The following is a 12,785-nucleotide window of genomic DNA, read 5'->3' as shown; positions in this document are numbered from 1 at the left end:
CCACAGCCCTACCTTGTATCTCTTTTATAACCCCATCCATATACAGACTGAACAACCATGGAGACATGACTTATCTCTGTTTCAATCCAACCTTCAAATAGAAAAATTTACTCATTTCACTATCCACATGCAGTGCAGCCTTAGCACCCTCATACATACTCTTCACAGCATTCAACAACTTCCCATCTACTCCATATATTTTTAATACTTTCCACAATCCTTGTCTGTCCACCCTGTCATATGCTTTCTCCAAATCCATGAAGGCCGCATACAACTTCTTTCCCTTCTCTAGAAACTTTCCACTAAAGGTCTAAGAATGAAAATCTGATCTACACAGCCTCTTCCCTGGTTCTCAAAATTACGGCTATCCAATAATAACCAAGTGAGCAGACTTACAACGAGGTCTTACCGTATTAAGTATTGTAACTATAATCACTATATATAGGCTACTTCTACAGTAAGTTTAAAAGCATGGGTACTCACCACCACGAGTTTCTTCTAATTTGAAGGGGAATGGCTATATGCAGTCGCCTCGGTGATTTTGAGTGCACATCCAAACACTGCAGCTTCACTGATTTTCCCACAGTCTTCTTGTATTTAAACAGAGATTCCAAGTATGGCCAAGGGTGAGAATCACCACTGTCTGTTTCACTGGTTGTGGAGGTCATGGTGTGATGGTGGCAACAGCAGCAATTGAATATTGAAGGCGGGAGGGACAAAAACGTGGCTGTATCTCTTGGGCAATATGAAAGGACGCATGTGATTGGTCCAAACATGAATAAGTGCTTGTGATTGGTCAGCTTCCGACTCTGCATTGTTCTACGTCCTGTAATAGGCTGAAAATTGATTCCTGACTTTGAGATGTAACGAGTAATGACTTCTATTTTTTTCATTTGTAGTGAAGTAAAAGTAATAGAAAACAATACTTAAGTAAAAGTGAAAGTACTGAAAATGTTGAGTACTTTTTAAAAAGTAAATACTGAAAAAAGTTACTTAAGTACAGTACTTAAGTATTTTTACTTTGTTACTTTACAACACTGGTGGCAACCATCAGTCACGAACATTGTAGTGCTACCTAATTCTTTCTGTACCTTTATTAGACTATTTCTGTCTTCCTCCCCTCTTCTTATTTCACCCTTTCCTTCCTGTCACTTTTTATTACTCATCTCTCCACTTCCAGCTGCTCTACACTGGGTGACAAGCCTATTGGTTTTCTGTAACACAGGAAACCATTTACAACATAAGGTCGTCCCCGCTATGAGATGCATTTGGGAAAACCCATTGTTGAGCTGGGGTATCGATGAACAGGGACGCTATAACATAGAAAGTATAGAGATGCGTTTGGGAGTCTTGGCATTCCATCCCACCCCCCAACAAGTCCAAAACCCACCCAAATGAGTCCAAAAACAAGTTTCTAGCTCACCTATACCCCCAAACAGTTTTAAAACAAGCTAAATAGCCTAAAGGCAGTTTATAATTCACCTAAACCCAAAAATAAAATCAGAAAATCATCAAAAACAAGTGTGGAAAAAAGTCAAACCTAGTAAACTGTACCCAAAAATGACAGTGTTCACCACACCCATGACTAAAACATATTAATTAAAGTCAAAAAACAGTTTATAAATCAACCTAAACACAAAATTTAAGTCTAAAATATCAAAATCTGTTCAAAAAGACAAAACCTATCACATAACCAGGGGCTGGCCATCGTTAGGCAGGGAAGGGTGTTAATTTTTTTACATTGCTAAGGCAGAGTATCGCACAAAAGGGGATCATATAGCGCGGTCTACCTGTAACCAGAGAAAGTGACATGGAGCTTGCTTTGGTGCCACTTCTAATTAGGTGGAGCTCCACAAATGTGGCATCCATCCAGAAACCAAACCTCCACATCTTTCCTCACTCCTTGCTGTTGCAAGGCACTGTCAGCCGCAAGGGAGTATCAGTTCACTGCATGGGATGGCCCTGCAGAGTGCGGTTGATGGGTTTACTCAGCCAAACAGATCAAGTCGGCAAGTTATTGGCAATTCATGAAGCTATTTTGCCATATCCATATAAATCACTTGAATAATTAAAAAGTAGTAATTATGTATAATACAAATCAGTAAGCTTGTACATGAATTCCATATTTAGGACTGGTCTTGTGGGTGAATCTGTTGAGTGTGTGGAAGAGTTTTGTTACTTAGAAGACATGTTATGTGCTGGAGGTGGGGCTAGAGCTAGCTCTGTGGCTTGAGTGAGGCATGGTTGGAAGAAGTTCAGTGAGCTGTTGCCTCTCCTGACATTGAAAGGGCTTGCCTATCTGAGCTAAGGGTTCTTTCTGTGTGGCATGTGTGAGTATAATGCTGTATGGTAGTGAGACCTAGGCAGTAAAGGAAGAAGATATTTGCAGACTCAAATGTACAAAAATAACAATGATTACGTGGATGTGCAGAACGTCCTTGAATGCCAGGCTTGGGCTGGTTAGGTTTACGATGAAGAGTTTAGAGGAGGGATGGGACTGTAGTGTATTGGTGCTGTGATGAGGGGAGGTAAATTGAGATGGTTTGGGCATGTGGAGAGGATGAGGGATGACAGCTGGATGCAGAAAGTGAGAAGTGTGAACATTTGGGGTAGGGTTGCGAGAGGCACACTGAAAAAAAAACAGGACAAGGTCATAGAGTGTGACCTCAGGGATAAGGGATTGAACAGGGAGGCTACCAGAGATCGAGCAGCAGGGAGAACCGCCATTCTTCGACCAAGGCCGATGCATGCAAGCTTGTTGGAGTCTTTATAAACGAAATGAACATCCAGCCATCAATCTTCAGCATCACTTACATTATAAATTCTTTGGCAGCAGTTAAACATTGTTATTTACTGTATCAATTTATTCACATTCCACTCTTCTTGTACCATACTGTCGTGCACAACTTTTTTTGTGTGTGTGTGTAATGTTATGTCATTTCATGTTTGCAGTTTTAATCACTCCAGCAATTTGTGTGTAACAATACCCTCATGAAATGTTGATTACTCATTGACCCCTTGCATGCCATCCTGGAGGTAGCAGCCATTTCATCATTATCATCATCATCATCATACACACACCTCCTTTTGCACCTAAGGATGAGGTGAGGTATGGTCCAGAAATGTTTATGAGGTTGTACAGAAACATGATTTGGATATCTACAAAATTTTACGGAGTTGCATGATATGTAGTTGTATGACAGTGAGTCATGGGGTCAAAAAGTGGACAGCATTGGAATGGAAGCAGAAAGGAGATTTAGATGGTATAGATATGTTGTTGAAATTATATCTCCGGGGAGTCGAGTGAGGTGTAGAAATAGAGATACTGAGCCATTGAAGGGGAGATTGACCAAGGAAGATATGGGACAATGTGTGTGTGTGTGTGTGTGTGTGTGCATTATGTAGAGACCTGGTGCAGAACAGAGCAAGGTGGACAAATGCTGTCAGATGAACTTCCAACCTGTGCGATCTAGAAAACTCACAAAATGATGATGATAATGATGATGTTCCATTGTATACTGTATAAAGTATATTTGACCTCTTTAATTTTTTATTCTACTCATCCTTAGTACAACATTTGGCAGTTTTTTTCCACAAATATTTTTGCTGTTTCAGTCAACATTACTTTTGTATAATGGAAGCATGGCAGCTCAGTGGTAGAGCGCCTGACTCAAGACCGAAGGGTCGTCAGTTCACGCCACGAATGGGTAAGCTGCCTTGCTGGGAGAGGTAGCCCTCTCCTGTCACCTAGCTATCAGTATTAGTATCAGCCGTGACTTAGAGGGTTAGAGCGCTCTGACTGAAGGGTTGGAGGTTTGGGTCCACCCAAGGGTCATTGGTAGACATCAGGAAGGGCATCTAGTCATAAACTGCAACATGGTCCAAAACCCAAGTCCTGTACCCAGGGGCAACGCCTTAGCCCTTATCAAAAAAAGGGGAGGGAGGGCGGGTTATTAAAAAAAAAAAAAAAACACTGCAGTGGTAGACTCATGGGCCACCTGGCAAATTTTACACACATTTCATTCCCCTATTCATTACACATTTCTGTATATACCTGAACACCTGATGCATTCCCATGCTTCAGCTGTAGAACGATTTTCACATGTTGTCATAGTCTCAGGAACTATATTCTTACTTAATGCATGAATCCAATCCAATCATGTGTACCGCTGTTCTGCTCTCATCAGCTCTGATCATTAGTTTTATTTAATTTTTTTTTTAATTTTTTTTATTTTATGCATTCTTCTATCCTCATCCCTTAAATTTCACTCCCCCCCCCCACTGATGTTCTTATTTTTTCACTTTTTTTTTTTCCACTCATAAATTTTTACATTTTTCACACTTATTCCTACACTGATTTACACTAATGCATGCACTTTCACATCCATTTCCAAACAAGTTTCTTAGTTTCAGGGTACAGTAGTTTATATTAACTGTTCTTTCATCATTTACTCTTATGTTGTCTCTTACAAACTTCTTCACATATCTCTTACTTTCAGTATATTCCCTCATTCTTTCATTGACCCTAGCCACTTACATTTTCATCTACTGCTTTTTCAGCATCCACTTTCAACCGAGCTTTCCTCTCTTACTAGTCTACACCCTTGCAGCACTACACAGCATGAGATTTCAGTGATCCTTACTATAGATTCCCTCCAGTCCATATAATTTATTGATCAACCCCAGTCTGTCTGGTCAAGCAGACCCATCAGCAGCAGGCAGCCAACTGCCTCTGCAGGACTGTCCCATGCAGTGAACCAGTGTTTTCTTGTGGCTGACAGTACCTTGCCATAGCGAGACACAGAGAATAGTGTGGAGGTTCTGTTCTTGAATGGCTGCTGCATTTGCATCTCTGCACCCAGTTGACAGGGGCACCATAGCAGGCTCCACATCATCCTATAATTTGGTTATATGGTTACTTCCCATTATTGTATGGTTTCCTGGATTGTAGGAAACCATTAGGCTTGTCACTCACTCAGTGTAGAGTCTTATGATGTGGAAAGAAGAAGAATAAAAAGTGACAGGAGGAAAGTGTGACATAGGAAGAGATGATGTCAGACACAGAGATAGAATGAGAAGGGGGGAAGTAAGAAATAGGAAGCTCCACAACAAGTGAGTGGATGACGGCCGCCACCATTTACCACCCCGTAGTCTACCCAGTCCATGTAAATGGTGAGACTGGAATTGAATTATTATTAATAGCTGCAGGAAAATTCAGTATTTATACTGTATTAAGAAATTCCTTTGTGGTAGGTGGGGGCACTGACCATCCACTCACTCAATGTAGTGCTGCTCTCGGGTGTCTACCCTGTCCTCTCCTCCATCCTTCTTTCCTTCCATCTTCTTCTATCTTTCTTTCCTTCATTCTTTCCTCGTCCTTCTGCCTACGGGTGACTTTACACTCCCTCTTCTGTCTTTCATTCCTTCATTCTTTCCTCTTCCTTCTGCCTATGGGTGACTGTACACTGAGTGACAAGCCAAATGGTTTCCTGTACACCAGGAAACTATTTATTATGCTGGGTGGTAACCATATAGCCAAATTTTGGCGCCTGGTGGTTTAGTGGGTAATTATTGTGCTCCAATTGGATTGAGCCGGTGAAGGTTTATATCCAAGGGGTGGTTGGGGTTTATTGCTCACGTACTGCCATTCAGGGATGAGTGAGGCTGGTCACTCTCATCTTAAATGTCAGGAACAAATTGCCTAGCCCCGGGATTCTACGCTCCTCATAGAGCAAAGTAGAATTGGATGATGGATGAAGAAATTCCTTAAGCTCTTTCATATGCAGTATTTTGATACAAAAAGGTGACAGTCAGTAATATAGCATGTATTTATTGAAAATATTATTAGGACAACAAAAATCCTCTGTTGTCAGAAAATAATTTTATTAACCTGTGTTCACCTTTGTTTAATTCTTACAAATATACTGACCATACAAACATCTAAGATGGATACAGACTTTACTACTAATTCTATGTTCTTCAATACTGCTCTGATAACATTACTTGTACATTTACTGTTAAAAAAGTGGATTTGGTGTTTGTATCATAATTATATCAAATTCTAACATACCGGTACATCAGACTCGCTAGTCATTAGCCTCAGATGACTAGTAAATCACTGCTGCATGGCACCCTTCACTAAAGGTATGATATGCAGTAATTATCTGTGCAGATTGTCTAAATATACCATACCTTAAACTAAAATTACATACAGTATTTATTTAATTCTATAGACTAAATACAGTCCCAAACTATCATATAACCTGATTTTAACTGGCATTAGTAAACATTTCTTAAAGTAACTTGAACCATTAAAGCTAACTTGAACTATTAAAGCAATGTTTGGCCATTCAGAGCCACAGTTAAAAATCCACAGGAACTGACTGACTTGCAACTTACAGCTTCTCGATCATAATGGCTGAGGCTCCCCCTCCTCCATTACATATGGATGCCACACCCTTCTCCCCTGGTTTTAGAGCATGGACTAAGTGGGTTACGATACGTGAACCAGACATTCTGCAAAAATAAAAATTCAGATACAGTACCTGACTGACACGTCCCATACTGAGCATTAGTTACTAACTCTTAATATCCGGTCAAAACAGCTTCTGTGTAAATTTGAAAATATCTGTCTATAGCTAGACACCTTAATACCAGGATGGGTGGCCACAAACAAATCACCTTCATTTCACCGTCCTCCATCATCAAGCTGCCCTTTCTCTAACTCAGTGGTTTCCAACCTTTTCTAATTCTCGCCCCCCCTCACTGAATGACAAGTTCCCTGTGCCCCCCTTCCTCAGATGCTGTATTTCACTGGCATAGTTGACACATGTCAGTAAATATCATAGATTCTTAATCTTTGAAATTGTTTATATATTCAGATAACTAGATTTCTTATTCATATCTGAAATATTTTCTCCATATTTAGAAATTACTGAATTCCATCATAATTCATAATTTTCAAATATAATTACCCTCTTTATCAAGCCTTCGCACCCCCCCAGGCAGCCCTTTGTGCCCCCATAGGGGGGTGCACCCCACAGGTTGGAAACCACTGCTCTAACTCACACCTCCCCTGTCTCATATACCTCTCCACCCCATCCCTCATCTCATCCTCAGTTTCCCTTTATCCCCAACCTCTCATACGTAGGTACTTTCAGGGAATTTTTAATGCATTTTTAGCACATCCACAACACCACCACAATGCTTCTTAATTTACTCAATTGTTTGTCTGTCTCTCCATATAACTCCACATGCTCTTCTTGGATACCCTGTTTCCTCTGCTTTCACTCGTGGTTTATGTTCTTCCAGCAGAATCCAAGCTTCACATCCGTATGTTACAGTTGGGATTACAATCTGTCATGCAGCAACTTTCATATTTCCATGCTTATTTCCTTATTCCTTATCACCACTCACATGATAGTTTACCATATTACATAGTGCCCTCTGCTGCACTTGAGTACTTTCCCCCTCATGGGTCAGTTCTTTGATGCATTCAGAGAAATCAAGCGTGGGCCTTCTTGGTGTGTACTGATCTATTGCATTAGTACCAAGGCCGCATACAATTTTTTCATGCCCAGTGGTCTGCTACTGTGGGCTTTCTTGCTGTGTACTAAGCCATTGCATGAGTACCAAGGCCTAATATAATATTTTCATGCCCAGTGGTCTGCTGAGTTAGGCATTCCAGCCACATAAGGTTCATGGGATTCATATTCCAAGGTGTGGTTGGAGTTTATTGCTCATGTACTGCCACTTACAGGATCTGGTCCTCCTTGTCTTTAATCTGGACTGAGTAGCTTAGCCCTCTGACCCTATTCCAGATGGGGCATTACTGGACTGAATGATGAATGGACAGATGGGTATTAATGCTGTACCAATCAACCTTTCTTAGGAAGAGTTCTAAATGCACATCATTTGTAACTTACTGCATGATTTACTGGATCCAGGGTAATCACAGGATCAAGACCCAAGACCTCATCAATCATTTTTAATGATATGCTAAGGAGATTCTCAATCCATGCCACCTCTCTTCCCTCCCCCCCTTCTACCACCACAATACGCATGGAATATGTAGGCAGTATTCTTTCTTCTTTTAACCTCAGGGTATGACAGAAGACAGGTCAGAAATCTGTAGCTGTGAAGATTAAACACCTTGGATTTTGCCCTATAGCAAATGGTCTTGTGACTAGTAACCAAGGTTGTTACCACACTGCTCTTGCACTCATGGAAGCACAAAAAGTCCTCATAAACCCTATCCTCTTTTTTTTATTACATCCACCGTATACTATAGAAAAATAGCATATTAAATTTGTTCCATTACCTACAGAACTGAGTGACCAGTTACCCCAGTTAACTGAATCAATCTGTGGAAAATTTTGACATAATTTGGAACAAATCTGGACTTATAATGAGGACTGCCTGTACTTCCCAGTTGGTGGTTGCCAACTAACCATTTCTGTTGTAGCATCTGTCAGCTGCTAGTCCAAAGGTGTTCCTGTTACAACACACTTTGTGTAAGTTCTGTAGTCCTTGCATCAGCACAATATATTGTTTAATTGAAAAACCCCTTTATCTCAGAAACAGTATTAGGTATATATACCTTATATATTGCAATACCTTACCCAATAGGATGACCAAGAGAGACTGCTCCACCGTGAATGTTGACTTTGGCTGGATCTAGGTCACACATCTTAATATTTGCTAGAACCACCACTGAGAATGCCTCATTCACTTCCCACATTGTCACTTCATCAGCTTTAACATCTGTCATCTCTAGCAGCTGTAATATCCAAAATACAGTACATTAATTCTTATCTCACAAAAATCAGCTGTGCATTCCCATGCTAGGGAAAGATGCTACAGAAACAGATTCCAATATGATGGAATGAAACCTGCATTCTTACTGAAAAGCAGAGCAGTTACTAAGCCTTGTTTGTAAGTTCAGTTACTTGCTTTAAACTGCAGTAACCATCTGAGAAATCTTTATTCTTAGATTCATTAAATAAGATAAAGTCACTGCTCAGTTCTTGTACTTTACCAGAAAAGATGTAGTGAAATTACATTCTATTTTTTTTTTTTTTTTCTGGTTTAATATTTTATTATATTGGACATCTTTTATTGCTTTTACTACATGTGTTCAAGTTCCACCCAATATATATATATATATATATATATATATATATATACAGTACTTACATACATAGCGGTATCTATCGCGAGACGCCTTCATCCTGTAAGGGGTGGCTACAGGCAAATCGCTTCTGTCATCCTGTCAACCACCATTTCACTGCCCTGCTCCCAGCTCACACCCCTCTCCCTCATATACCCCTCCACTCTGTCCCTTCATCTCATCCTTGGCCTCCCCCTCCCCTTCCACCTAACTCACACTCTCCTTGTCAGTCTCTCGCTCTCCATTCTCTCCACATGGTCAAACCAACTCAGTGTGTTTCTCATAATGTTTCCTGTCACATCCACATCCACACCATAATGCTCCGTCACTTCCTCATTTGTCAGTCTGTCTCTCCATGTGACTCCACATGCCCCTCTCAAATAACTCATTTCCACTACCCTCACTCTTCACTTGTGTCCCTCCAACAAGGTCCAAGCTTCACTTCCATATGTTAGAGTTAGTATCACAATACTGTCATGCAGTAACTTTTTCACTTCCATGCTCACTTCCTTGTTTCTTATCACTGCTTTCAAAGAACCAGCAGACTTTCTTCCTTGTTTATCCTTTCAAGCACTTCACCCTCCATATATATATTATATATACAGTCATTACTCGTTTTACGATGGGGTTACGTGAGGTCATACCTTATCGTATACTGATTTTATCGTAAATTGGGAGATTGAAACCCATTATAAAAGGGGGGTTATGTCAACTCAACTTCCCAAAGACACCTAACCAAGACTGAACCATAAATGACAACACACCTTCATTCCTTCCTATGTTGTTCCAAGTCGTCTCTCCTGAGACTGGGGGACAGCCTGTGCTTAAAGGCACTAGTGGTCAGCCTCTGAGTCGGACAGGAACAGGTTAAGGGGAGGAGAATGCTGCCCATACCTGCACCAACCTTAGCACTGGGACCCATACTTGCACCAACCATAGCACTGGGGCTTACAGTGGCACAGACCTTACCACTGGGCACACAAATCCACAGTACTGTAGTGCGATGTTTGGCTGAAAGGTGACGATATCAGGGGAGCACACATGAACAAGTTGAAAAGACAGGGCTTTGAAGGGGGGGTGTGACCTAAACCATACAATGCCTGCACACCGGGGCCGCAATCTTGCCTGAGACAAGCGACGGTCACCTTGCATATGCCTGGCACTTTCCGATGGCAAAATCGTTATAGTGGAAAATTCATTGTAAATCGAATTTTGGGTTGGAACTTTTCTTTCATCGTTGTAACAAATTATCGTAAACCGAATCATCGTAAAATGAGTAATGACTATATGCTGTATATATATATATATAGAGTGGTAGGTGGGGGCACTCACCATCCACTCACACAATGTAGTGCTGCACTCAGGTGTCTGCCTTTTTCCTCTCCTCCATCCCTCTTTCCTTCGATCCTCTTCTGTCTTTCTTTCCTTCGTTCTTTCCTCGTCCTTCTGCCTATAGGTGACTTTAGACTTCCTCTTCCAGCTTTCTTTCCTTCATTCTTTCCTCTTCCTTCTGCCTATGGGTGACTCTACACTGAGTGACAAGACAAATGGTTTCCTGTACACCAGGAAACATTTACTACACTGGGTTGTAACCATATAACCAAATTATGGTGCCTGGTGGTTTAGTGGGTAATTACAGTACAGTACTTCAGTTGGGTTGAGCCAGTGAAGGTTTATATCCAAGGGGTGGTTGGGGTTTATTGCTCATGTAATGCCACTCAAGGATGAGTGAGGCTGGTTACTCTCATCTTAAATGTCAGGACCAGCTTGCCTCGTCCCGGGCTCATATGCTCCTCATGGAGCAATATAGGATTTAATGATGATGATGATAGAGCCAATGCAATGTCCAGGACTTGGGAAAAATGCCCTTGGACAGATACTTATAGACCCCAACCCAACCTAACTTTGAAAGCCACCTAAATAACTCCTCGCTGGACATGCATAGCACCTATTTCAGACCACATGCACACAAATCAGGGTCAAAAACCATAAAATAAATGAAAAGGAACCAGAGAATGAGAAATCTGAAGTGAGTAAGGAAAATATTTAGCAGAGTACAGGGTACTTACGACATGTTCGTGGCCATCATGAAGATTAACCCGTACCATCCCAGGCATTTTTGCAATTTTATACCCACCCAATCCCGGACCAAAAACGGAAAAAATGTTCATTACATAAAATAATCCAAAAGGACATATAAATCAAGGAGAAGCAAAAAAAAGTACTCCTTCTAGGAGAAATAAGACCAGGATAGCCATCCATCATGTTTTTAGCCCAGTTTCCCAAGCCAAGAGCAATGTTTTCCCACCCAACTGGGCGGGATGAGTGAGAACGTGGGAGGAGAAAGGGGGATTCCCCTTTCTCAGTGTCCTCCACTGGCTCATATTCCTCCCCAGAATAGTCATCCAGGTCTTCCTCTTCTGAATAATCACTAAATGAAGGGACAGAAGGGTCCATGTGACAATTTCAACAGCCTCCTCCAGCCCAATGAGGCGGAAAAATGGTGTGATTTTCGTAACATCCTGACGCTCTGACGGACAGTGGCACACTGATGTTACCCACCCACGCAGAACCAAACTCAGTACTACAACTGCTTGGAGTGTTGCCAATACATTAAGCTACTCTTTAGCAAAAAATAAGCTACATTAAAGTAGTTTGAGACATGCTACAGCGCTCAAATTTTGCTGTTGGCACCATCACGTTGCTGGGATTAATCGAGACATTTTGTACTGTCGGCACCATGCTGACGGCAGGATTGTACAGGTTAATCTGCCTCCTCTCGGGCTCTGACACCGGTGAGGGTACACTTGAAGCACGTGCAGTAATCCAGTGTTGTGCTGCACTTAATCCTTTGCACTCTGACTTCTAATTTCTTAACACTGCACAACACTGTCAATTCCCTTGTGGTCTAGTGGCAAGGTACTGCAGTTTACTCACTGTGTAATCCCAAAAGCGAGCACGTGGGCAGCCATGGTGACAAGCGTGCGTCATGACAGCAGGTAGGCGGGAAATGGGGAGGATGCAGGGGCACTCCAGCAGACGTCGCCGGAACTACTCGCCAAAACACAGCTGTTCATCACTGTGCGGCAAACTTAGAGTAGGGATGAACACATATTGGCATTTTTTTTTTTTTTTACATTTTGACATTTCTTGGACCCAAGCCCAAAATGTCTGGGACTTGGGGTGTCCGGGTCTTGGGCGTCCAGGTCTAAAAGAGATTACTGTATATACAGTAACTCCTCGTTATACGATGGCTCTTTATACGATATTTCACTTATACGATGTCGACATTTTAGTACCCTACGCTCAGTATACGATGGGAACGATTCACTACAACGATGGATCATCTGTGGCTCAGTGAACAGTGAACGCACTAACGCAACGCAAACGTCCCCACACAGTCGGCGCTGGACAACACACACTCGTCCACCAGTCCAGCCTCATCAGCCACCCGTGCCCAGCCAGCCAGTTCTGACAGTGATGAGTGAGGGCTGTGAGGCCCTTATTGTCCCTTAGCCTACCCCTGGGGGTAGGGGGGTTTTCAAGAATACTCCCCCAGTATCCCTGCTTGTTGTAAAAGGCGACTAAAAGGGTTGGCGGAGGGTTAATGCCCCTC

At 41.8% G+C, this 12,785-nt stretch overlaps 1 protein-coding gene across 1 annotated transcript in view; it reads right to left on the bottom strand.

Annotated features, from left to right (window-relative positions):
- Acat1 (Acetyl-CoA acetyltransferase 1) overlaps positions 1 to 12,785 on the bottom strand; it is a 65,675-nt gene that overhangs the window by 18,906 nt on the left and 33,984 nt on the right. The window contains exons 9-10 of the mRNA XM_080275883.1: positions 8,622 to 8,779; positions 6,400 to 6,516 (exon numbers count right to left, since the gene is read on the bottom strand). Of these exons, the coding sequence (XP_080132009.1) occupies positions 6,400 to 6,516; positions 8,622 to 8,779 (275 nt within the window). The remainder of the gene's footprint in view (positions 1 to 6,399; positions 6,517 to 8,621; positions 8,780 to 12,785) is intronic.

The sequence above is a fragment of the Coenobita brevimanus genome, chromosome 63 (genome assembly GCF_032717465.1).
Source record: "Coenobita brevimanus isolate Jiangsu-jjx chromosome 63, ASM3271746v2, whole genome shotgun sequence".
Taxonomy (NCBI): Eukaryota; Metazoa; Arthropoda; class Malacostraca; order Decapoda; family Coenobitidae; genus Coenobita; species Coenobita brevimanus.
The sequence above is the reverse complement of the archived record's forward strand: the minus strand, read 5'-3'. Positions and strand labels throughout refer to the sequence as shown.